Below are 27,404 nucleotides of genomic sequence, written 5' to 3' on the forward strand. Positions count from 1 at the left end.
CCTGGGTGGGCCCCAAAGAGCGTGCGCTCTAGACGCCGGCGGGGGCAGGGGGCTTGCTTCGGGCTGAGCGTGGAGCAACTCAAGGGCCGGCCCGAGTGGCCTCAGAGGTGGCCCGGGAGAGCCCTGAGAAGGGTGCGGCTCCGCGACCAGCCTCCAGCTTGCTCTCCGCGTGGGGCGCGCACCTGCCCGTTGCGGTGGCCGGGCCTGGAGGCTGCCGAGGCGCTGCCGCACCTCGAGGCTTCTCCCAAAGCCCGGAGCTCGCCGAAGCTTCCCTACCTTTCAAGCGGCTGCAGCGCTTGGGCCGACGTGGCCCAGACTCCACTGTGGAACTTCGGAGGCTGGGGTGGGCGAGGTAAACACGTTTATGGAAAAACCCGGGCTAAGGAGGTTTGCGGAAAGAGGGCGCAGCTTGTGAATGGTTGGAAATTACGTTCACCCTCGGGAAGAGCAGGCGGTTCCGCACACAACACCACACGCACACACACACACACGCACACACACACACACACGGTGGGAAGGTGTGAAACCCACCGCTGGGAGTTTCCTCCACGTGCAGAAAAGGAAATATGAAGCGTAGGAACACTCTTCAGGTCACCACCCCGGGAGTTGTGTCCTGGGGGTCTGAAAGAAGAGAAAGTTCCCTCCAAATCTTCCAAATTGAGAAAAGCTGCGGAAGGAATGAGGCGGTTAGAGAGAGGGGACCGCAGGCATCCCCGTAGCTGGGGCTCAGGACTGAGCGCTAAAATGAAAGCACCCCTATAGAATCCATTAGGGAAAACGTTTTTTTTTAAAAACGTCCTGAACTCAGGCATTCCGCTACTTCCACGCTGTTTGTCAAGTCTACTTTGAAGCAGTTCAATGCTGAAGGATATTAAACACTCGGGTCTTCATTCCAAGCTCACTTTTTAACCTTTGCAAATTTGAAATTGGAAAGAAAAGAAAAGAAAAGATCTGCTATCTCTGAATTATGTTTTACCGAAGGAACGAGAAATTCTACTTACCTCTGCATAAATAAAATGGAAGGGATTTTATCCTAATAATAATATCCCGTAGCTTCTGCCTGGCTTCCCAATCATAGCTTGACCTTTTGACAGGTTTTAGTCTTCTGCTTGTATTTGTCCACTTCCCCGCACGATTGAGATTATTTTAGTTGTCTTTTGGGGCGGCACATCCAAAACCACATTTTGGCAGAACACCTTTGAATTGTACAGCCTCTTGGCTTGAAGATCTGCGCCCCTCAAAGTGCGGACTTGCAGGGGGCTAATGTAAATCGCCTCTGGCGAACTCGTCTGGGACGAAGGGCGTTTTGCTCAGTGCTGCTCACGCAGATCTCATCTGGAAAGAGGCTGTTTAAAATGAGACTATGTCATCCCCTTTCTGTCACTCGGTCACCCTACTTCCAGAGTAGCTGAAGTGCATCCTGCAATTACACTCACAGAGGACCAAATCTTTAGAAGAACCTGAAAAATGTATCACTACACTTCAAATTCGATTACGTTTCCTGGCAACTGAACAATGAACTCTGTTTTTTTGCTGGGAATGAAGATGTACACGTTTGAGGAGCTAGCATAATATTTTTCTAAATATTTTAAATGACTGCTCTTCACCCATTCCAGATGGATTCTTTATTGTTTGCCAATGGGTTGCAGATGCCCACCCCTTTAACCAAGTTGGTTAACTGTTTATGAAATGTACATTGGCTGATTAAAGCTTAAATTTTGGAAGAAATTTCTCCTGGGATATCCCACATATGTCTTTGCAGTAATTACGAAATTAGTCAATTGTCACCTCTATAAACAAACTTCGTTTTGAAAACAGCAGGCGAAAGCAGACTACAGATACAGTCATAACTGACCAAAAGTATGTACAAAATTATTTAAAATTGGAGGAAGGGTGATATATGCTGGAGAATACAATCTAAAAGTGATTGATTTTACCTACGAATAAGATAGCTATGTTAAACGTGTTAAGATGTGGAAATTAACGGGGCGAGCGCGCCAAGTAAAACTACAAAATGCCCTTTGAGTTTCTCTGCGGGGTCTTCGGGAGGCAGAAAGCCAGTTGTTCAGTTTCTAACATTATAAGGAAAAGTGGCACCGAGAAGGAAGGGGGTGGACGTTGTGTTTGTGTGTGAGTTTTGAACTGAGTCACCTTGGCGCTGCCTCTGTAACAGGGAAACCTCGAGCAAACCTGTGCCTTTAAGACTCAGTTGCTATCCAAACACAAGTAAACAGAGTGGACCATTAGCGGGCGCCGGGCGCGGGGGCGGAGCCTGGGCGCTGGGGGCCCAGCGCGGCTGCGGGACGCCCGCCCGAAGGGGAGGCGGGGCCGCTACTAAAGCCCGGGTCTCCGGGCCGCGAGCAGCCTGGGGAGGGACGCGGGCGGGGACGGAGCTCGGCGTGCTCGCTGTTGGAGGGTGATGGCCCTGCGAGGCTGCAGGCTCAGACCTTACCCCGAGTCCGCGGCGAGAGGCTCGCGGAGGCGCGAGGTTCCGGGCGAGCGCTGAGCGCGGGCTCCAACCACCCTGGGTCTTTACACATTCTACGACCACTGACTCGGACGAAGGCGAGGATCCGCTCTCGTTTTGGCTGCTCGTCGTCCTCCAGATCATGTCCGCGGCTCCCGGGACTCCGCGCGGAAAAAGAAGTTTGTCCGGCGTGGACCCAATGACCTTTCCAAGCTGTGCGCCTCACTGCCTGGAACAGGTCTGAGTGACGCTGCCCAGGCGGACGTTTCTGGGGGAGGTGAGTGTCCGCTCTGGGAAGGGGCTGCAGCCACCCTAAGGAAGGCAGGCTGCAGGGGGTGCAGGGGGCGCTCGGATTCTCGGTCCGGCGTGCCACAAGTTCAGAAATTGTGAAAAGAAATCATACGGACGCGCTCCCGGGGCATTGTATTTTTCACTTTATCGGATCCCAGGCACGCCACTCCCAGCTAACACGCAACGACACACGCTTTCACGTACTGTTTTTAGTTTTGTTTTGCGACATTTAATCTAAGCAGTCAGCAAAGCTTCTTCTAAAAGCTGATCTACGTACGTTGAGATAAAACCCCACAATCTCATGTTCTTTCTCACTCTGCCATAGTATTCCTGGTCCACCCGTCCCGGGGCAGCCGCGGCAGAGCGGACGGGCCGCGACACACAGTGCCTGCCGAGCCAGCGCGTTTCAAGAGGAAAGTAATAGTTCAGTCCTAGATAATTCTTCAACCTTGTGCTGGCCTTTTGATTTTCCTCCCATCCCCTAGTCCTGGAGGAGGGGGCCGAAGGCAAATCCCCCTGGGGTATAAACACTCGGATTCTCGAGAAGTAGCAACAGAGCAAGGAGTTGTGTTTGTACGGTGAGGAGGGAGAAAAAGGTGCTTGTGGAGGGTGCGCTGGCTCTGTCTCCCTACCTGTTAGCAGGGAACAAAAGAGGGCTGGAGTTTCCCGGAGCGAAAAGGCGCAGACAGCTACTTTCTCTGCTAAACAAACTGCAGTCCTGAGCAGAACAAGAAAATTACTCATGCAGGGGGAGCGAGGGAGCAGAGAGAAACACAACCCAGATTATGCGGAAGGCATCTTAATTTAATTAACTCCTTGGGAAGGCAGAGGCGCAGCGAAGGGGTTAGGAACTTCGCGGCCCTTTCTCTCTGTTCACCTGATCCAATCTGGCCATTTTAATTTTATTATTTTTTTTAAAAAACTGATCTCCTTAGATCTACTTGGAGTATAGCTCCTGATTAATGTAAAATTTTATTGTGGCTTGGGCTGAAATTCAGCGAGCCTATGGATCCATCAGTCATTTTTCTCAGACACCAACCCACAGGTGTTAGCAGATGACCCCTGACTGTATACGATTTTTAGATAATAAAGTGTAATAACACATTACCAAAGAGCGAGCCTCCTTATCAAATTACCACTCTTTTTTTCTCCAGTGTTTTGAAAGCCTCACTGAACTGAAATTAGTACGTACACCTCTCACTTGTTGACAGCCAGTGAACTAAATTTTACAAAACTTCTGTACATGTCTGGAAATTCCTGGGAAGAAGGCTGATGAAAGAAAACTAGTCTCAGTTCCACGGAAATATTTATGTCTTTTCGTTGCTTTAAGTTTCCTTCCTCGCAAAATTAAAAGTAACCAATAGTCTGAAACGGGATGTTGTAGAAGTAATAGCAGATGATGGCTGTTATTGCCTGAAACTGAGTGTGAGAACTACATGCTCAGCTCTAGACAAAACGAAAGTACTTTAGATCTCTGCATTGACTTAAAATAGCTTTTGACATATATTTCCAGCTACTCAGCAGGAGAGTGGAAATCTAAACTCCCTAATTCTTTATGGCAAAAATGTTTAGTGGATATTTAGGGTTGCTCTGTTTGTGAAGGATTGCCCTTCTTCTATGAAGAAACTATTTGTCCTGCAAATTAAAATGAATACACACTGTGAAATAGCACTTTTGTGCCACCATGAAGCTGAATTATAAAAGAGGCATTAATTTTGGGTTATAAACCATTTGGTGAAAAGGGAGGGAAGATGGCACTCAAGTTTCTGCTGGCAGAATTAACGTATAACCTTTATGGCAGAGTTCACTTTGCGCATTTGGAATCAAAATCACAGGCCATGATATTCTTTCAGTCGATAACACGCCCCACACACATGCACGTACATACACGGAGAACGTGGTGGGAATTGCACTTTGCCTCCTGTATTTATTTCTAAGAAATCCAGCCTGGGAAAACACCCAAATAATAATTTCGGTTTCCTATGTGGGGAGGCCACTTTTTAATACTAGGGGAAAAATAATATTTTGAATCTCTAGAAAATCCTCCTATGCAAAAAGAAGGAAATCAAGGTATAACTTATGACTTTTAATGGAAGAGGAAACAAATAGATTACCAGGGATGTTTGTAGAATCTTTTTTTTTCTACCTCTCTAGGAGAGGGCTTGAGGGTTGCCACTGAACAAAAATGAATTGTGATTTGTGGTGGGAAAGTTTATTACTAATGGAGGTTTACAGTTTCGGTTGAACGGTCTGACTGAGACCCTCTGACTGTTACACACCTCTCATTAACTCCCGGTCTCAACTCCCAGACCACATACCACTGGGCAGAAGCGGTTCATTAATAAATCCCTGTCTCCACGCCGTTCCAAACAGGGGAGGAGGGAGGGAAGGTGTGGGCCTCGCGGAGGCGGCCAGATTCTGCCTGGCCAGAGCGCTGTGTCATTAGCGCAGCCCTCTAAGCCTGCCCCCAGATAGAGCCACAGGCAAGACTTCACAACATGCTAGAGAAGAGCATTTCAGGCGCAGAAAGGGCTGGTGGCAAGGAAGTCTGGACAAACTCTCCCATCTTCCTGCTGGGTTCAAAAGCCAGGCATAAAAGTTGATGGCTCAGATAGGCCCGCCTGCCCCTCTCTAGGGAAAGCGCTTAACTGGGAGTCCCAGCCCCTGGGGAGCCACCTTCAGAGGCAAGGCCCAGGCCGCAGAGCTGGCAGAACTCTCTGCTGAAAAGGGGCTGGTAGTGGGAGAAGGTCGGCCTACCCTGAAAGCAGATGAGGTGCCCCGGGAAACTGGGTCTGAAAGCAGACCTCTGTGTCGGCACTGGGTGTTCAGAGACAGGCATGTGCGTGCGCCCTGCTTAGGCCCAGGCCGCAGACCCAGGCCGGCTTCCCGGTGGCAGGAGCAACGTCGCACTCAACTCCAGGCCGACAAGCAAGCTTCCTCCAGGCAGGCAGAGGCGCACCATACCCGATCTGCTGTGGCTCCCCTGCTGCGCCTTCCCTTTTCCTCCCCGGGGAACACTCTCGCCTCTCCTCTCGTCTCTTTTCCTGGGGCCTGGCCGGTGTAGGAGTCTCTCCTGATGCCAGGTCGAGAAGCGCCCGGGCCTCCCGAGAGCTTGGCGTTCGGTCCTGGATCGGGGACTTTCTCCACCCCCGCAACACCCCACTGAGCCTGAACCATCTGGAAGGGATCTAGGTGGGGGTGGGAGGAGACGGCCCCTGGGAAGCTGGAAGGGGTGATTCTAGGCCTCACCGGCCTCCGAGGTGTCACTTTTCTTTCCCGTGGCCCGTCACCGCTGATAAATGGGACAGAGGCAGAGGAAGGAAAAAGAAAACCTCTGAGGTCAGCGCCGGGCGAGGCGGGCCCCTCGAGGGACCCGCAGCCCCAGGAGCGCAAAGCGCCCCCGGCTGCGCTCCACCACACCAGGCGCGGTCCGGGTGAACGGCGGTCGCGGGGTGGGTCAGCGGGCTCGGGGCGCAGCGCTAGGAGCCGCCCCGCTGAGCCAGGCCATCACGCCCGGGTCAGACCCACAACCCAACGTTCCCCGGGGAGCTTGGAGGCACGGCGGCAAGAGGCTCAGCCCCGGCCTGTGGGCGTTGGCACAGCGGGGTGTCACGGATGGCCAAGCTTCGCCCGATCGGGTAGGGGTGGGTGGGTTGGACTGGGTGCCGCCTCTGCTGGAGCCCCTGCCCACCTTTCTTTCTCTCCGGCCCGGGCGTTCGGCTCCTCGAATCAGTGCGTGCCTGGCATCCGATTTTCCCACGGGCGACCCGCTCGCCGCCGGGGACCACTTTTGCCCCGCCTGACACCCTGGCCCCGGGGGCTGAGCTCGAGCTTGGTGTCGACTCGCCCGCCGGGCAGGCTCTCCGAGGTTCCCTCACCACTCGGTTTGGGGATCTCGGAGTGGGTAGGGAGGAGGACTTAGAAGGAAGGTGTTGTAACCCACGCGGCGCCAAGGGACAGACGGAGCAGGCTTGGATAATAGTCACGACTTTCTCTCTCTCCCCCGGCCATTTTTAGGGTTTTCTCTGCGTGCCGTTGTCCTCCTGGGTTTTCGCCGGAGCCCCACGCCCACCCGCCTCTGAGTCCTGGAAAAAAAGGGTGGCTACCTCCGCCCCTCAGCACCCCGGAAAATGGGGAGCAAGGCCCTGCCAGCGCCCATCCCGCTCCACCCATCGCTGCAGCTCACCAATTACTCCTTCCTGCAGGCCGTGAACACCTTCCCCGCCGCGGTGGACCACCTGCAGGGCCTGTACGGTCTCAGCGCCGTGCAGACCATGCACATGAACCACTGGACACTGGGGTACCCCAACGTGCACGAGATCACCCGCTCCACCATCACCGAGATGGCGGCGGCGCAGGGCCTCGTGGACGCGCGCTTCCCCTTCCCGGCTCTGCCCTTTACCACCCACCTCTTCCACCCCAAGCAGGGAGCCATTGCCCATGTCCTCCCAGCCCTGCACAAGGACCGGCCCCGTTTTGACTTTGCCAACTTGGCCGTGGCCGCTACGCAAGAGGATCCCCCTAAGATAGGAGACCTGACCAAGCTGAGCCCGGGGCTGGGTAGCCCCATCTCGGGCCTCAGTAAATTGACTCCGGACAGAAAGCCCTCCCGAGGGAGGTTGCCCTCCAAAACGAAAAAAGAGTTTATCTGCAAGTTTTGCGGCAGACACTTTACCAAATCCTACAACTTGCTCATCCACGAGAGGACCCACACAGATGAGAGGCCGTACACGTGTGACATCTGCCACAAGGCTTTCCGGAGGCAAGATCATTTGCGGGATCACAGGTAAGGTGGGGAAAGAGGTTGGCCTAGGGAGGGAAAGGCAGTTTATCCAGAATACCGAATCCTGACAGACAATGCAAGCGTCACTAAAATCCCCTTTGAACTAGAATATATCCCCCAAAGCCCCCCGCCCCACAACCAGCCAGCCACAGCCAACCCTCCAAATTTACCTTTTTCCTCAGCGGGGCCCCTGCTGCCTGTTCTCGTTTGGGATGCAGGAGGGCCACCCCATCCTTATGTAGTTAAAATCTGCTGGGTTGGCCTTGGTCCTGGGATCGGTTTTCCAGTTTCCACCTGGTCGACCTTAGGGGGTGGAGCAGGTAGAACCAAGAAACCTCGAAGACCTTTCTATGGTGGGTGTAGGTCCTGCCTGCGATAGGGCCATTTCTGGAAATCTCCTCGGCCACCTCCACTGGGTTCCCTCCCTTCCCTGACTCGCCCCCAGGTGCGCCCGAGAGCCTGCCACAGTGACCTTTCTTTAAACTTATTTGCGGGGGTATTGAGATCACTGAATTTAGAAACAGCTCTTCACATTCCCTCCACATCTTCAACTATGCATTAATCAAAGGCAATTGAAGAAATACTATAATGTAAGTGTTTTCATCCAGTAAAAACTTCCCAGGAGTGGGGGTGAGGGTATCTTTTCCCTGGACTCTACTTGCTGTTGTTACCCCAAGGTAGGACTTCTGTACCGATCCTCCGCGGCTTTTAAGGGGTTCGCTAAAATTAGTCCCCCTAAACTTGGCCTTGCCTTATATTCTGATTTGACCAGTTTAAATCCCAGAGAAAACCGTAGAGGCCAAGAAGAGCTCGTTCGGCACGATTTAGAGCTCCAAAATACGCCAGAGAGGGCGATCAAGTGTAGATAAAGCCGGCGTCCGGTGAATGTTTTGAAGAGTCTGTTAGTTGAGGTTAACCATAAACAGAATTACACGGCGGGGGGGGTGGGGGGGATGTAAAAACATAAATAATGGAAATCCTGTTTCTTTTCTTTTTTTCCTCATGACTTCGTTTAAAGTAATTGCCAAAAGAAACTCCTCACCGTGGTGTTAAAGACATTTCAGTGAAACCTTATATTGATTTTCAGGTATATCCATTCCAAAGAAAAACCCTTCAAATGTCAGGAGTGTGGGAAAGGATTTTGTCAGTCTAGGACTCTGGCTGTTCACAAAACTTTACATATGCAGGTAAGTTTGTTTTCTTGTTTAAAAACAGTGACTGGTTCTGTTTTATCATTTTTGCTCTAGAAAAGGTGTTCAATGGCAGGGTCTTTCTCATAAAAGGCTCTATTTAGATCAGTTTTCTAGGTGGAGAAAGCAGCACCCAGTTTTTTTATACATGAAATTAATTTTATTTAACAGAAAACATTCATGTGTTTTTCTTAAAGAACAAGCCACTCTCACTATTGTAAAATCCTAATTTTAGAATTATTATTTTTTCACCTGATGTGCCCTGCATTTAAAGCTTTCGTGTTTGGGAGGAAATAAAGGTAATTTTGATAATGGAGGCATGGTGAAATCCCATACGTTCTCTCTCCCAGGGGCCTCATAATTTGTAGTTTTCAGAACATTGAGGAATAGTTTAATTTTCCACCAAAGAGGAGCCTTATTACCCGAGAGAATGTCATTCCTTAAGAGAGGATTAGAGTTTTTCCTTCCCCCTTTTCCTGCCTATGACATGGTGATGAAATGTAAAGAGCTGGAAATCACAAAGCCCACCGCCAGTGGCCACCGGCGGTTATCAGTGTAATCCGGTCCCTGTGTGTGCCTGTGCGTGTGTTTTTGTGATTGGAGGATTAGGAGCACAGATGTGTTCCTGCAAGTCTCCTCTTTGTTGTCGTGCGCGTGTTCTGTTAACCTTGTGATACCGATAAGACAGAAACTATTGAGAAGGGTGCCGTGGTGGTGTGAAGGATTAATCCTTTGCTTGCTTCACATCTGAACAGGAATCTCCACACAAATGCCCCACATGTGGAAGAACCTTTAATCAGAGAAGTAATCTGAAAACTCACCTTCTCACCCATACAGACATCAAGCCCTACAGCTGCGAGCAGTGCGGCAAAGTGTTCAGGCGAAACTGTGATCTGCGGCGGCACAGCCTGACTCACACCCCGCGGCAGGACTTCTAGAGAAGCCCCGGATCTGTCCCGGGCCACCGCCGCCGCTCCCCTCCCCAGACACCTCTCCACGCCTCCCACCCCGGGGGGGCCACCCCCAACCCTTCACTGACCCCAGCTCTTCCCCGGCTGCAGCCACACCGGCAGCTCCAGGGGATTAACTCTTCTTTCCAAGGACTGAGAACTGTAGAAAGCCACACAAGTACATCCTTTCACAAAGAGCATATGCTAGTTTCTTGTAGATATTCACAGCTCATTTTAGAGCTCTGTACATAATGTCGTGGGTCTCTGTTTCGTTGTTTTGTTTTGTCTGTTTTTGTATCTTGTTGGATGCACCTAGGTATGGAAAATGGAAACCAAATTTATCTTTAAAGACTGTATTTTCAAAAATAAAATGTTTTCTTGTTTGTTCCAACACTCCTGCAAAAGTGCCTTGCTATTTGACTTCTGTTTTTCCTCTGGATTCTGGAAGAGTGGCATGTCTCTGAAATATTAAATATTGAAGGGCATTCTTTATCCCGAGGTTTCAAAAGTAAGACTTCTCACAGTTCTCTTACTGAAACTTCATCTCTTCCCTTTTCATACTGTGGCATTTTGGAATTGGTCAACTGTGCTGTCTTTCTGCTTTTTGAAGATATTAAAATTGATACCCATGAGGTTTTTCCTCCCCTTTTGTTTATTTTAATTCCTTGTGTATTATTCCTTCAGATAAAAGCAATATAATAATCATTATTAATAAGAAGGCAACTCCAGTGGCTGACCCATTTGAAAACACAAGGTGGGAAGAAGCATAAGGAAAAAGAAGAGAAGGGAGCTCCCCACCACTTCACTTTTAGAAGTCCTTAACCTATTGTCATAGTTTATGATGGGCAACTTCTCTTGCCATTAGACTTTGAACACTATGATTTAGCTCTATAGACAGAGACTTTACCCCACCTTTGGGGGAAAAGTCTAAAATCCTGCTACAGAAGAATTCAGGCAGGTACAACCTTCAGAAGATGGGGGACAAGAACAGAAAGGAGAGACTACTCAGCTATGTTTGCACAAAATATTTTTTCCCAAGGGTGGAGACCTTTTTTTCTAGAAGGTTCGTATTTCTCTGCAAAGCAAACTGAGTTAGGTCACTAGCAAGGTTTCCATCACTGGTTGGCCTTTTGTCCCTGGGAAAATGCCAGAAGTACAGGTTATTCTGTGTATAGAGCTCATGGCAAATATGTAATCACCTTCTGAGGCATTTCAGTTCTTTCCCAAATGATTCTGGTGGAATATGACACTAATATAATGACAACCCCATGTAGGATTTGAGTGGAAGGCTTTGGATGCAGACAAACAGTAGTACTATTGCAGAGTCCAGAAGGGAAATAATTTCACTTCAAGAAGGAACATTGGAGGAACTTGTGGCCCAGTGGCCCTGTTCTTGCAAACTTTAATACTGAGCAACAGGATGAACTAGTTATCCTCAGATTTTTTTTTTTCATTTGTGTATTTGTGTGGGCATGGCATGTTTCATCATCAGGGAGACACCAGACAAAATGCCCTATGTTTGTACCTTAGAATCCTCCAGAAGAGTAGGTAGCGATTTGAGGACTAAACTCAAAATTTCTCACCTGTGCCTTATTCAAAACAACTTACGAGGAGGTTTCAAAAAGTGTTCCTGACTCAGGGCTTATTCTGTTTGCAGGGTGCTGGCTGGAAGTCACTTCTCCTTCTCATGAGAGATCAATTCTCTCCAACAAAATGTCCACCCACTAAGTCTGTGTGTCTAATGCTCACACAAATGCATTTCCCAACATGGGATGGGCCCAAAGGCTTCACCGGGGAGGGGGGGCAGGGATGGAATGTGGGGATGCATGTGTGTGTGGCATTTAGAGGAATGAAACTGTTTGTTTTCTTTTGTTTGTACAGAATTAACTCAGTGACCTCCCTACCCCTACTCCCTCAAGATCCTGCCCACCTTGGCACAGAAGATTTGAATACTTTAGGGCAGGGTTACACATTGACTGTCCCTAGAGCTCCCCTAATCCAGCAGGCTTTTTCCATGTAGTCAGCCTCACTGCCCCACCCACTCCAACCGACTACCAGCGACACAATTCCATAGCACAGGGTTCAGTCGAATTATCAAAGATTGACCCTTGCTCGATACCAAGCTCAGGCATACCCTTGAAGTCCCTGTCACAGGGAAATACAGATAGGTGTAACCAGAATACTCTTCCTCTCCATTTATTTTTATTGAAAAAAATGGAAATCAGAAGTGAATGAGGAAAAACAGAGAAGGTGGAGAAAGCAGTTTCCCTTCCCATATACACGCTATCAAAAGTTCAGGTAAATTTATTTATAATTTATTTATGCAGTTATTTCTTTAACAAATGTTTATTATGTGCTTTTCATGTGCCAAGCCCTGTGCTAGTTTCCCATGATTTTCATGATCAGTTTCTGCCTTTCTGCATCTAGTGGCACATTTTTGGAATCTTGACTACTTAGATAATTTAAAAACCTATAATAGGGCTTAAATTAATGGCCCTCTTCAATCTAGACTCTTAAACCCAGCGTCCATCTAGATTCAGAAAGGATCCAGTCTCAGAGCAGACTCTTGCCACGTTCTTCATGATGACAGGTACACTTTTGAACAGTGGGTTCCTCTCCACATTCTGAGTTTTGTTTTCTTCTCCTTTACACATCCAAGTATGCAGGAAATGATTCTTACATGAGACAAACTTATGAGACATCATGGGGGAAATGATATCTTGTAGCTTATGAAATTGATTTGCTGTTTTTTTTTGGGGGGGTTTTGGTTTAGAAAAGAGTCATTATCTGAGAATTAGATTAGCCCGTGTTTTCCTTACACCCTCTACCATAGTCAACTCATGAATCAATACTCCTGGCCAGAGACCAGGAGTGGGAAATATCACGAGTCATAACCACAGTGCTGAAGAACTTCATGAACAACAGTAAAGTATTTAGTTGTGACTTTAGTCTCATTTTGTAATCTATGTGTGGGATTTAAAAAATAAGTTCTATAAATGAATTACATTGTAATCAACTGTTAATATGAAATTCTGAATGTGCGTTAGGTGTACTTATTGATGCTGATATTGAAATGTAGGTCCTTGTACTACTAGTGCTTGATAAATGTACTGATTAAAATTATTACTTTGACAGGCATATCCTCTCTTACATGAGGAAGCTTTCCAAAATTTGACTCTAAGACAACTAAATATTTAAAAAGTAAACATATTTAAAATCTCAAATTATAAATGGGTCCAACCATTACTAGTGATGAAACCAGAGGCAGTTACTGGAGGTTTCTTCTACTGTTCATTTGTCAGATATTAGCATAGACATTTGAACTTCTTCACTTAAATCATGTTCAGTCAGGGACCCTAGCCCCAGTTTTGATTCTGGAAGGCCCTTGGGAAACATAAGTTATTGAATATTGTCAATGTGATAGACTAGGTGCATTCAGATTAAACACAGTGTAGAATCTACAGCAAATTTTAACATGAGAAGTGAATAACCATGGCATAACGGGCTGCCTTTCTTATTACCAAAGTAATTTTATTATAATAAAGAGAAAAAGTTGATGAAACCATGTAACACTGCAAACAGGAATAGCTTTTGTATTTCGGAGGATTATTTATGTTCACCCTTAATAGCGTGTTATGTTGAGACTGTATTTCCCAATTTTTCCTTCTGAAATGTAACTTGCCACTGATAACCACCTCTGCTGACAGCAATGAGCAATAAAGGGAGTGGAGATTCAGAATGATTCAGCTTTGATGACCTGAGATATTTCAAGTTCATTCCTGTTTCTTTTCTTATTGCTTGCTTTCTTCCCCCCAACACAAATTACATTACTATCTAGGCTATGTAACTTTTTTATTTCTTGAAACTATCCAAGGCAAAAGCAATAGTGAAAAACTGTAAGTAACACAAGTAGCCTACAAGAGGAAAATTGTGTAGGAAGTTATAATACTATATCTGTTAGGATGCTTTCTGTTGCAAGAATCAGAAAATCTGACTTAAAGGGGCTTAAACAATAGGGGATTTATTTTCTGACCCAACAAGCAGTCTCAGGTAGGGTCCAGGGATGTGTGACTGATTGGAGTGACAAGACCATCCAGAGCCCAATTCTTCCTACTTCTCTCTTCTTTCATCTTCATTGTGTAGCTGGCTCCCTTCATGGCCACAAGATGGATGCAATAGTGCCAACCACCAACTCTAGTGTTTCCTTCTCACACACATCCCATAGGCAGAAAAGGGGGTTACCTCTTTCTTGTTAACCACTTTTTAAGAACTAAGAATCTCTCCCATAAATCCAGTCTGTAGACCTGCCCTCATATCTTATTGGCCAGAATTAGGTCGCTTGCTCCTACCTTAGCCAATCACTAACAAGGGAAATAGAATTACACCGTGATTGACTTAGACTACATAAAATTCACCTTCTGTGCACCAAATGGTGCCAGCATTCCCAGAAGTTCTTGACTGCCTGAAAGACCTGAGCTCTGTTAGCAAGGAAGAAAGGAGAACTGACTATTGTGAATATTAAGCAGATGTTAAAAATGAAGTTTCCATTAATAACCGTATGTTGGAAGATGCTTATGTTATAAAAGCAGGATATTTAATGGTATATACAGGTATCCCCTGCTTTTTGAAAGTTCGCTTTACTTCACTTCACTTTCACAAAAGACCGACGTTAGTACCTGTTCTTGCTAACTGGAAAGAAATCCGAAGAGGATTTTCACTTTTCCGAAAAAAAGGAGAAAATAGCATTCAGCATTTGTTTTGCAGGAGCTGTTGTAAAGGCAGTGCCACACCCTGAGCAGGGAGAGTTGCACCACCAAGGTCCTTCTCCAGGAACTAGACTCAGCATCTCAGCATCAAGCGGCCATAGCTTTGAACTCTGTCTCCGAGCATCTGTGCTTTATCTTAACTTACTTTGTGTGTGCATTAGCAAGATGTGTGCTAAGGTAATTGCTTCTTTGCTTTACACCATTTCTTAGGAAAGGTTTCTCAGAAGGCTCTACTTCTGGATAGTGGGGTAAACTATATAACCAAACAAAACCTTCAAGAGACTAAGCAGAAACAAAGACTAGCAGAAGATATACCAAAATGTTAACAGGAGCTATTCACAAGTAACAAATTAAGGGTCCATCCTTCTTCTTTTCTTATTTTTCAACTCTTCCACAATGAATATATGTTACTGCTATAAAGGAAAACAGTAATAAAGGTTATTTTTAAAGTCCAAGGTAAAGCCTTAATTTCCTCAATATTTTTATATTTCATTTTGCTTTATTGCTTCTGACCAGTCTTTGCTTGTCACTTTTCACATCCACCCTCATGCTTCTTCTAAACCATTCCTTTAATTTAGTTACATATTTACTTTAACTTTTCTTTTCTTTCTTCCTTGATTTCTATTCAAACATCCTTTTCCTATCTTTTCTCTTCTCTAGGTTTCTGTATCCTGGTCCTTTTTTTCCTCCCCTTTAAGAGCTCCAATAATTCCAGCTCAGTGTTCCTCCAGGGTGTGATCATTAGAATTACCCAGGGTACTTATTTCTGGGCCCTCTCTAATTCAGTGGGTGAGTTGGAATTCCTGGTGATAAAGACCCAGGACTCTGTATTTTAAACAAACACTTCAGGTAGTTCTTACATGTATTAGAAACTGAGAACTTCTGCATTAGACATCATCATCCCTTTTATCTTATCCATCAGCCATTTACTATGTGCCTACCATAAGAAACATAAAACAAATCTCAACCCCCCCTTTTTTTTTCTCACTGTCCTGGAAGTCAATTTTTTCTCTTTCTTGGTTCCTACTACTCTTCCATGGTCTCTCCATCTATTTTTTCTTTTCTACTGCTGCTGTCCACAAATTTGATTTTTCCTTTTTACATGAGTAGATACCTTTTGCTTTGATGTTTTATTTTTTTGGCTTTCTTTGTTCAGTTAATCCACTCACTAATTTAAGAAGCAGGAGAAGAAAGAGAATGTGATAATTGATTGAAATGAGACAGTCACAGAGAACTTTTTTACTTCTTTTTTCAATTGGCATATTGAAATATTGTCACCAGATGACCTGTTACTTCGGCTTATGTATGAAGAGCAATAATTTGCTATGAGTAATGTTTTAGGTGTTGAGGTGTGGGTGTATGCTGGTTTTAAGATCAGAGCTAAATGAAATTGGGTTTTTCTTTTTTTTTTTGGATTATTTATATTTCCATGACACTAACATTTTAGAGCAGGAGGCCATTTTGTGATGGAAAGAGCCATGGACGTGAAGTCAGAAGATGGATTTAATTTTTTTTAAGCTCTGGAACTGTTTACAGACAAGACATTTAACCTCTCTGAGACTCAGTTTCTCACCTATAAAATGAAAATCTGCTCCGCATAATAAGGTCTTCTCTAGCTTGTAGGATGTATAGTTCTCATTGAGGTAAGCATACATGCATTGTTAGGTAAGTATTGTTGACTTCACAAAAGCTAGAAAATACCAAGAAACCATATCACTTCACTCCCATAAATTATTTTATTAATTCAGTAAAAATAAATGTGGGTTTGCAAATTAAGCTCTACTTAAAAATGTTATATGATTTGTCTTCCTAAAGCACTTGAACTCTTTTTTAATTTTCTTTTTGGCTGCATTGGGTCTTCGTTGCTGCCTGTGGACTTTTCTTTAGCTGTGGAGTAGTGGGGGCTATTCTTTGTTGTGGTGCACGGGCTTCTCACTGTGGTGGCTTGTCTTGTTGAGGAGAACAGGCTCTAGGCACACGGGCTTCCGTAATTGTGGCGCGGGGGCTCATTAGTTGTGGCACACAGGCTTAGTTGCTCTGTGGCCTGTGGGATCTTCCTGGATGAGGGCTCAAACCCATGTCCCCTGCATTGGCAGGTGGATTCTTAACCACTGCGCCACCAGGGAAGTCCAGCACTTGAACTTTTAGAGACTCTTTAGAAGACTGTTGATTGAAAGTAATGTTTTTAAATTGAAAAAAAATGTATTTCTTTATTATTTTTCAGATGATAAAACAGTCATGCTTATTGTAAAAAAATTCAAATAATATAGAAGGGTATAAAGTAAAAGTCTTTTATTTTTCCCTCCTTCATTAATGACCCTCTTAATTCCACTCCCCAAAGGTAGCCACTATTAATATTTCTCGTATATCTTTCTAGACATTTTGTTGTGGATATGCAAATGTAAGCACATACTTAAAAGCATACACACACAAATATGATCACATTATAATATTATTTTGCAACTTGCTTCCCCCATCCCATTTAACAATAAAACAATCTATATTGGTTCTTTTTTTCAGTATCAGCACAAATAGGTATTCTTCTAAGGTAATGGAAAAAAACTCTAAGGATTTTTAAACCTGAGGATTAATTCTTTCACTAGAATTTAATATGGAGAAATAGGAAAAAACATTCTGTTACTGAAGTTATTTATAAAATGCCATCTTTAACTGACAACCTTTAGTCCCATATCTTAATGAGAGCAGCTGAGATAGTGCCTGAGGGTTTTGAAGATTCTTCAAGGTGTGTCATATTATGGTTCACATCAGTGCACACTGATATACCTCCCTGGCAAAAACTGAAAGATACAGTTCTTAAATCCCCTGGTGACCCATTATCCATGGATCATTGACAAGATAGAATGTAATAGCTCCTGTCTTTTTACCAGGGCAAACTTCTCAGTGAAAGTGTACTGTTCATGCCCTACATCTTTTATCTAAACAAGAAAATTAATCTATGACAAAGAAACTACATTAAGTAGATAATACAAATGCTCTCATTTTCTTTGTTATATTTTAATATTTATTGAATGAAGAAATATGCTTTGAAATATAGTAGCTGTTTAACTGTAGAGACAGACTGAAAAACTTTTCCTATATCCTACCTTTCCAAATAGATCATCTGAAATTCAAGGCAAAATGAATTGCACAGGATCAAGAATTTGGAACGTCGAGTTAAACTAAGATACTTTGCCTATTTAAGAACAGTGTTAAAACAGTAGTTCAATTGGTACTATGGGTCAGAATTTAACATTTCCCATTATTTTGCTATGGTCTGAAAAGTCAGTGCTTCTCTATCCTAAAAATTACTTCACTTGTGAACTGGGTCATAGTCTTAAGCTTTCAGAGGGACTTATTCACAGGCGTCTGCAATATTTACCATGTGGCACTGTGTTTTTGCAACATCGCACATTGACAGTGCTGTGTTGTAAATATCATTATGTGATGACAGGACATGGCCATGTTTTTATGTGATTCTGATCTAGATACATCTGAATTTCCTTATTTTATGTTAATCTTCTTGACTTCTCTAAGGCTTCTGCCCCATTTCTGTCTGGCTAGAGATAGAAAAGGTCAGAAATAAAAAGATGATGCTCTTGTCAACTTGGTTAACACTTCATTTCCTGCCCAGGTGAAAAGAAAAAAAAAAAGGAAAAGGGAAATAACTAGACCAACTACCTCCATAAAAATATAGGCAAGTGAATCAGATATTGTAGCTTAGACAAGCGAATTTGAAGAGGCATAGCCCTTCAACCAAGCAATTCCACTATAGAAACTCAAGCATATCTGTAGAAAGAGACATGGGTGAGAATACTGTTCAAAATATTGTTTACAATAGGAAAAAGTCAAAAGAACATAAATGTCTACTGACAGGAAAATGGATAAATAAATCATGAATATTCACATAATGGAATAGTAGTTAAAATGGATTAGCATTACATGTATCAGCATGAATTAATCTCAAGCACATAATGTATGAAAAAAAGTTGCAGAATAACAAGCATATAAAGTTTGAAGACATGATATGTAGTTTATATAAATGTAGTAAAAGTATAAAACGTTCTTGGAAATAATAAACATCAAATTCTGGATAGTAGTTACCTCTGAGGAGAAAGAGGAAAGAAATGGGAACCGGTACACATTGAAGGGGACTCCAATTGTATTTATGATATTTTTTTTTAAAAATCAGAAGCAAATATAAAAATTGTGAAGACGGCAAATTTGAGTAATGCATGTAGGGGCGTTTATTATATTAGGTTCTATACTTTTCTATATGCTTGGAAATTTTCATAATACACATTTTCTAAAAAAAAAAAGGAATCAGATTTTAGAGTTGAAGGGGACTTTAGGAACCATCTAATACTGGATATTTAATGAGCAGCTACTCTGTGAAACTAGAGATACACTGATATACCAGAAAGACAAATTCTCTACGCCCTTAAAGCTTACATTCTACTGGAGAGAGGCCAAATAAAAATATACACATGCAAATATACAAAAACAGGTATTATTAAGGACAACATGGAGTATTTGATTTCATTTGAGGATGAGGCAATTGAGGCAAAGAAAAGTTAAGTGATTTTCCCATGGTGGAAGACAGTTCTAGAACCTTGCCTTCCTTCTTTGCCTTCCCACATACTTCTATTTTCCCCTTGTCACCTATTAACTTATTCTAATTATTCATGGTGTTAGTCACAAACTCATTGACAATGTCTCACTTGTTTTGTAGCCACCTTCAACTGAAGATATAAGGCAAAAGGCACAAATTTATCAAACTCTAAAACTTAGCTAAATAAGCTTTAAAATTATTGAAATATTTTGAACATGACATTAAATTTACACAACTTTCTTATTAGGTAGATCAGGATTATCTTCATTTCATGGGTGAAGAAAGAGGTGAATGGTAGTGGGGTGAAGTGAATTGCCTAAGGCTCTGTGGGAAATAAGAGTGACAGCTTCTGGATCAGAATTCAGAACTCTGACTAATCTAGTGCAAAATCCTTGAGTACCTTTCTTTCTGATCTTTCTTTTCAGGTTGATGTGCTTCACTTCCACACATTCCTATAAAGTCAACACTGCTCTTGAAAGTTGTAAGAAGAGGGCCCATAACACTAATATTTTGTCAGACAAATTGAGCCTTTTTTCACCTTCAAAGTTGCAAATTTATTGATAAAAATGTTTCATGTAAGTTTTTGTGTCCATCTAAGTGTGCAAATCCTTCTCTCCAGATAGTCTCAAAGAATGTACAGGAAAATAATTCTCCAGACTGCAACTATTCTATTCACAGCTTTGAAGACAGATTTCAGGTGAGCTTCTATCCACTGTTAGCAAGTAAATGCAGTGGAAGAACAGAATGATTATGGTGACCTAATCTACCTACATGGTGTTAAGACATCCATTCTACTTATAAAATTCCAGCAATTGTATAGTTTCTATTAATTGTCTTCATATCTATTATTAAAATAACTGTTTTAAAATTATGATGACCAAAGGTAATTGCTTCAGCTTCTTCTTCCTGTATTCATTAAAAAAAACCAGTCACTTATAGAAATGAAGTCTTTATGGGGAAAATTATTCTAAGCAGAACTTAAATAGTCAACAACAGAACATAGTATGGTCTAACACTATTGCTTCCCAGGAGTCTATCAGCAGACTTTACCCCTGTCACTACACACTTCCCTACGAAGCTGATTATAGGGTTATGCTGTAAGTGCTCAATATTGACTGGTACAGGAAGACTCCAGAATTACTTATTATCTTAATTTTCCAATGAGTTCTTTCTTTCCTTGGCTGATGTGTGAAGCTAGGCTTCTAAGGACTTCTTCAGTGTCCTTATTAAGAACATCTGTAAAGAACATCAGAATGAAGTGTTGAATTTCACCCATTTGGATTTCATTAAAGTGTCTATAGTTGTCAAGCATTTAGAAAGTCAAGACACTAAGAGTTTGGGGTTTGACCCAAAGGAAATTGGTCCTCATTTTAAGGCTAAACAGGAGGGATAACTGAGCCAAAGTTTTTTAGGGAGATTTTTTTAAAAAAATCATTCATTTCAGATACATGCCCCTAAAGAACGAGAGCTTAAACAATCATTCCTAATGATAACTTTTCCATCTTGCCAAAGCAAAGTGTAGGTTTATTGCAGAGTTCTTAACCCAGAGTTCATGGACTTCTAGTGGGTCCATAGGCAGATCTCAGAGAGTCCATAAACTGTGAAATTTAAGCAAAATTTCATGTGCATATACACACGTGTATTTTTTTTCTGGGAAGAGGAAGCTGTAGCTTTCATCAGGTTTTCAGAGACATATGTGATTCAAAAAAGATTTTTAAATGTTGGGTTGTTTTCTTACATATTTAGGTATCTTAACATTCTCAAAGTGTCTGAATGAGTGAAGTTTTCAATTTCTCTTTTTACTAAGAGTACATAAATGTAAATAACTTGTAAAATGCTAAAAAGGTAAACTAATTTTTAAATTAACAAATGACCAGAATTTTGGTAATTTTTGAAATCTCAGTTATGACTAAATTAACCTACATACACACTCTGATTCAAACAGGTTTAACAAAAGTAACCTGCTTGATTATTCAGAATAACATAAAAAGAGTAATTTGGTTGAAAAGTGAAAATATGATGTATTAGTAGTACGAAGTGATTAAAAACTTAAAGGAGCTTGAAATTTTTCCATTGTATTTAGTAATAATAATAATACTATTTGTTTGGTTAATTAACTAATTATGCTCTAATTAAAGTGGCATGAATTAATTTATATTGTGCTTGAAATCCACCTTGAGTAAAAACAGCAATTTCATTTCATAAAGAACACTAAGTACAATTAGTGAAATTCTAATGTGAAAAATCCACTGGGTATTTTTAAGTTTGTAACATTTAAAATGAATACAAAATAATCTGATCATCATTACATTAATTCTAGCTACAGTTATATTTGGAACAGTTGGTAAAATTTAAGAGGTCATATTTTAAGTTCAAATACAATACATTGTTTCTTCTCTGCATGTGATTTTTTAAAAGCATTGTTTTAACTGGATCCTATAATTACATTTGGCTTTTAAAATAGACTATTTAGTATTAAACTAGCAACATTTTTTTCAATGTGGTTTTCCTAGTGAATCATCCACTTTAGACTGGACTCAAAACACAGAATGCAGAAACACAGCATGAATCTTTAATTTATAGGCTATCTGCCACTTGTCTTTGTTTCATATTGCAAAAAATATATAAAGTTATTTTTATCCCGAGTTAAACTTCAGAAATCAGTCTATTTTGATTTATCTTTGCTCCCTGTGCAGCAAGCTTTCTTTGGCCACTTCCTTGAATTACCAATCTGCTCAGATAGTTCTTAGCTTATTATACGTGAAGCTGGCTTATTTCCAAATTAACTTGGCTGGTCTCTTAATCTGTCCCATCTTCTCTCAAAACTCCTGATCAGCCCTCTTGATATTTACCAAACCAAACTTAGTTTCCAGACTTCACATTCCCCCACCCCTGCACTCCCTTGATACATATACTTTATTTTATTTATTTATTTATTTATTTATTTATTTATTTATTTATTTATTATTTTTGGCCGCGTTGGGTCCTCATTGCTGCGCACGGGTTTTCTCTAGTTGGGGCAAGTGGGGGCTACCCTTTGTTGTGGTGCGTGGGCTTCTCATTGTGGTGGCTTGCCTTTGTTGCGGAGCATGGGCGCTAGGCCCGCAGGCTTTAGTAGCTGTGGCTCACAGGCCCTAGAGCGCAGGCTCAGTAGTTGTGACGTGCACGGGCTTTGTTACTCTGGTGCACGTGGGAGCTTCCTGGACCAGGGCTCAAACCTGTGTCCCCTGCATTGGCAGGTGGATTCTTAACCACTGTGCCACCAGGGAAGTCCGATATATATACTTTATATCATCAACCTTTCTTTTCTTATATTATTTTTCAGACATTTTGTTCTCTCTTCAAACTTTGTCCTTCTAACTTTGCCTCAAAATACTTTCTTCTTAATTTGTCTTTAAAACATACTTGAATTTAAATATTAGTGAAACATGGACTCTTGTCTGTTCTTTGACATCAAGTTTACCTCTTACTGTTTAAGTAGGGTTAAGAATCAGTAAAGTTATAGTGTATGAATTTTATCTCAATAAAGCTATTATTTTAAAAAACTCAAAAAACAGTGAAGCAGAGAAAAAAATCCAGTAAGTACAGGAGTGTACAGTGAAGTGTTTTGAAAGATATAAACTGCAATATGGACCCTAGATATTTATCATTATTGTAATTACTATTACATGCACTGTTTAGCTTTACAAATTCTCTGAAGCCTTCCTATAAACTAATAATTTAAACTCCTCTGCTAACTCACTGTCCTAGAACTATTTATCCAAATGCAAGCTATGTGAAAGCTTCTAGCACAATGGTTGGCATATAATAAGTGTCCAATAAGTGTTAAAAAACAAAAAAAGTTAAGTACAATTGATAGAGTCAAATCATGTATATTAGTATAGGGTTTAAAGACTAGAAGAATTTAACTTATGCCTAAAATAGTCAGGAGCCAATTTAAAGTTATATAAAAAAAAACTTATTCTTTTTGTTTTGTTGTTGTTGTTATTGTTGTTGTTTTTTTTGGCCATGCCATGCAGCTTGTGGGATCTTAGTTCCCCAACTAGGGATCAAACTCCCAGCAGTGGAAGCGTGGCATCCTAACCACTGAACCACTAGGGAATTCCCTGCAAGGAGAGGTTTTTGTTTTTTTAACAGCTTTATTGGAGTATAATTGCTTTACAATGTTGTGTTAGTTTCTGCTGTATAACAAAATGAATCAACAATACATATATATATATATCCTCTCTCTCTTGCATCTCCCTCCCACCCTCCCTATCCCACCCCTCTAGGTGGTCACAAAGCACTGAGCTGATTGCCCTGTGCTATGTGGCTGCTTCCCACTAGCTATCTATTTTACATTTGGTCGTGTATATATGTCCATGCCACTCTCTCACTTTGTCCCAGATTACCCTTCCCCTTCCCTGTGTCCTCAAGTCCATTCTCTATGTCTGTGTCTTTATTCCTGTCCTGCCCCTAGGTTCTTCAGAACCAATTTTTTTTTTTTAAGATTCCATATATATGTGTTAGCATACGGTATTTGTTTTTCTCTTTCAGACTTACTTCACTCTGTATGACAGACTCTAGGTCCATCCACCTTGCTACAAATAAGTCAAAAAAAATCTTATTCTTTGATATTAAAAATAATATATGCTGTAATAGTAATAGGGTTGGAAAACATCAGATTAAGAATTCATTTTTCAGGCCTTTCTTAGAAGACTATTAGTAAATATCAGTTGAAAAATGGTTTTGTAGAGTAATATGATGATTCCCAATCAGCTTTCTTCTCATTATGGGGATCTCACAGTTCTGGTAAACAAAGAGTATTTATTCCAGCATGGTTCCTCCTTTTGAAAAGAGAGAGCAACTTTTAAATTTAGTAGTAAAATATGCAACAGTGAATATGCAGTTCAAGATGTTTTAGTTGCTCAGAAGGTGCTTTATTTCAACCCCACCTCCCTCTCCAGTTAGTTCTCAACACCAATGAAGAAGGAAACATTACTTATCAAAGAAGTTAAGGACCAAAGCTGATGGGCACGAATTTGCTAGTCAGGAGAGCTAGCCTATGTTCAAAGTGGTGGTCTTCATTATGCTTCAAGAATAGAGATAGATGTCTTTGGATTGGAAAGGAACTCTAGAAATGACTTTGTCCATCCCTCATATAGTATTACTAATGGAAGGAGCACTCACTATCTTACGAAGTTGCAGGTTCCATTCTTATATAATGCCAAGTGTTAGAAAAGTCTTATGCTCAATTCAAAATCCATCTCTTTGCACCTTCCAATGATTGCCCTCAATCCTGTCCTCTACTTCCCCTAAGCTGTAAAGTTGTGGGAGGGGGAGAGGGAGGAGAATTCCTCTTACATAAACAGATGAGATGTCTGAGTTGCACTTTGTAAAATGTTTAGAATTGTTAGGGAATGGTATCACCACACCACCAGGTCCTCAGGAAAATGCACTGCTTATTCCTTCTTTACTTAGATTCTAGACTAAGAAGTTCTCATCTCTCTCATCCAAATGTGTCAGTGAATTCAGCAAATTTTCAGTCTTCCTGGGAGATATGTCAACAATTACCAATGAATCAATGTTAGCACACCTTATGGGAGGAGGGAGAGGGAACTAGAAGCTTCGTTGCTTTATTTCCTTCTCTGGTGGTATGGAGAGCTGAAGTCTTACTGGGTATGAATCCTTTAAATCCTTGGCCCAGATTAACTGAATGATCCCAGTGTTGAGCACACAGTTCGTCACGAGTACTTGTACCACACTAATTTGCCTAATAACAAATCTGTTTGCAACCTCCTACACATTTACTGAGGAGATTCCATTGTCCTCCTCTTGCAAGTTCTAACTTGCTATATTCCTATCTTGATTTAAAAGGGCCTGAATTGCGTGATAGTATCTCAATCTGCCAAAGACCACAGCTTCTTCATTAAAAAAAAAAAAGAAATTATTACAGATCAGGCAGCAGGACCCTTACAGTGTACACTTGGTTGGCCCAGGTTTGGCTCTTCCTCATCTATTAATTCATCCAAATAATAACTGCAAAAAAAGTAAGAAAAAATGAGTCACTCTGGTACCAAGCCTGAGATAATGTATATCAGCTTTGATCACATGCTCTGAGGTTTGGGAAAACGAATTATTATAAACTGGGTGTCATCCTCAGCTCTTCCCTGGAAACACTTTTCTTAAATGTTGCTTTTGATCATATTTTTAAGATGTAATTAAGGATTCCTTTTCCCTAGTCATGTTTTCTCTCGAGCTAAAACCTTATGGAAACAATCCAATGGAATTATACAGCTATGGTTCCACTCACAGGAGCTCTTGGTAATGATTAAGTTTGCCTGGACGAAAGAATATGGAATAGGTGTTTGCCTAGTGGGTGTGTCAATGGGGGCGTCCTTTTTACTTTTATACAACCTGAGGTCCTATGAAAATCCCTGAGACATATCTGCAACCAAGAAATTCCTCTGACTGAATTTATTCCAATAGTTCTCATTCATTTGACAGCCATTCAACAAATATTTGAGTATCTCCAAGTGTCAGGCACTGTCTTAATCTAGTATGAGAGACAAAGAAAAGAAAAACATGAATAAGTAAATAAACATTATGATCCAAGTATGTTGTGTCTATGGCAATATGTAGAAGGTTCCCTAGTCAGAGAGAGAGGAAGGGAGGGGATAATGGATACTCACTGGAGAAGGTAAATGGGATTTCAATGAATAGGGAGCATTCACAAGACTTTCTCCAATGCAAGTATGCTATCCCAGTAATGATCAGATAGTTACAACAAATAAGTTTCCTTTAAAGCATAATCCATGACAAAAAAGTCTCTTTAGACTCTCTGGGACAAAAAGAATTTTGTAGTCAAATACATCTGAAACTTCACAATGCACTTTAACAGTCAACATGGCTCTAAGAAGCCAAGTAGGAAAGAGATCTGATTAACAAAGTATAACCCAGTATTTCCCATACTGCCCTGACAATAACTCTCCTCTTTTTTTCTTGGGGGGAGACCTATTGCCATCCTGACAGATGCCATTAAAATTTTTAACCTAAAGAGCATAATTTCCCATGAAAAATGGATGTTGTGGGTCAATGAAATACATTTCAGCTTTTCTATGCTTCACAGGTTAATATTACCATAAAAATGGTTAATGGAGATGGCTTTAGAATGTTGCAAACTGGACCACAACTTAGAGTCTCTTGCTTACTGAAGCTCTGTGCTGAGCCCTCAAAAAATCTGCATAGAATCCCTACCTTAGAGGTAAACCGACTGGAGCCCTAGGGCAAAATATGTCTCTACATTCCTTGAAACAAGTGTGAAGAAACAAATAAAAGAACTGCCATTATGAATTCTACTAAAGCCATGATCAAAAGTCTCTATACTTTGAAATACCTAATCATATTACAGGATTAAAAACACATGAGTGAACACTAACCAATAATTTATTCATTTCTTATATCTACTTACATCTTTTAATTTTGAAAACATAAATTTATGGTTCTTTCTCGATTATACTGACAAAACCTTTTTCTTACTTTCCATATGGTAGGTCCCTTTTGCTATACGTCTTGTTGTTATACTTGGACTATAGTCAGTTTCTGGCTTTATCCAAACTCACTTTTCAGAGTGACTTTTGAGTAGAAGAAGGGTTATGAAAGATTAAGAAGAGTTTGTATAAGAAGTCTCATCTTTTCTAGGAATTATGAAAAGGGTGTAACCCTCATATGAATGTTGGGCTTATTTTGTTGTGTTCTAATAAGGCTCTACTGTTGAGGACATAGTGTAAAGCCATACTCATAGAGATAGACATGACCCTCTCTGAAGAAAGTGAGCATGCCCGTATCAATCATCTGGAAGGGGCAGTTCCTCAGACCGATATCAAGATCTTGGAAGGTGGGTCTTGGACTTGGGTGAGAACTCCTGACTCCCTGTGGGATCACACTCTTGCTGGACTTTTAGGTATACTGACTATTTGATGATGCTCCCTGGTGGTATGGAAAAATGGCTTCTTCCAAGGGCTAGGCAGGAAGGCAGTACCCCTGTAGGGGATCCTAAGATGAAGTGACACCCTTTCAGATTATCAAGTTGTACGTTGCTCTCTCTGTTCATTCCCAAGTCTTTAACAAAGCCTTATAATAGTTTAGCCTGGCTCAGGTCTCAGTTGTACACTAAGGACCTTAGGTGAGAATTGGGAGTACACTTTCAGGCCAAGGAGCTAAAGAAGAGACAGTAACCTGTTAGCATAGTTATATGTAGCTCTGGTTATTATTAAGGATAATAACTATCAGGCATCGAGTACTAATTCTGCGCCAGGCACTTTACACATGCTATCTCATCTAATCTTCGCAACAATACACAGAGGTAG

The 27,404-nt window shown here is 42.0% G+C and overlaps 1 protein-coding gene across 2 annotated transcripts; it reads left to right on the forward strand.

Moving 5' to 3' along the window:
• The first annotated feature begins 2,355 nt into the window (after nt 1-2,355).
• Nucleotides 2,356-10,072, forward strand: OSR2 (odd-skipped related transciption factor 2). 2 transcript variants are annotated; one of them, XM_081214274.1, is made up of 4 exons: nt 2,356-2,744; nt 6,776-7,544; nt 8,629-8,728; nt 9,487-10,072. In XM_081214274.1, the coding sequence occupies exons 2-4, from the start codon at nt 6,889-6,891 to the stop codon at nt 9,667-9,669; spliced, it is 939 nt and encodes a 312-aa protein (XP_081070400.1). In that variant the 5' UTR covers nt 2,356-2,744; nt 6,776-6,888; the 3' UTR covers nt 9,670-10,072. The 2 variants fall into 2 exon arrangements, with proteins under 2 accessions (XP_081070400.1, XP_081070401.1); XM_081214275.1 differs by having other exon boundaries at nt 9,569-10,072.
• The last annotated feature ends 17,332 nt before the right edge of the window (nt 10,073-27,404 follow it).

This window comes from Mesoplodon bidens (genome assembly GCF_964165515.1).
Source record: "Mesoplodon bidens genome assembly, chromosome: 16".
Taxonomy (NCBI): domain Eukaryota; kingdom Metazoa; phylum Chordata; class Mammalia; order Artiodactyla; family Ziphiidae; genus Mesoplodon; species Mesoplodon bidens.

Coding starts and splice junctions, on each gene's coding strand:
- OSR2 (XM_081214274.1), top strand. CDS start 6,889: ATGGGGAGCAAGGCCCTGCCAGCGCCCATCCCGCTCCACCCATCGCTG. Junction 7,545..8,628: donor GATCATTTGCGGGATCACAG/GTAAGGTGGGGA, acceptor ATTGATTTTCAG/GTATATCCATTCCAAAGAAA. Junction 8,729..9,486: donor ACAAAACTTTACATATGCAG/GTAAGTTTGTTT, acceptor ACATCTGAACAG/GAATCTCCACACAAATGCCC.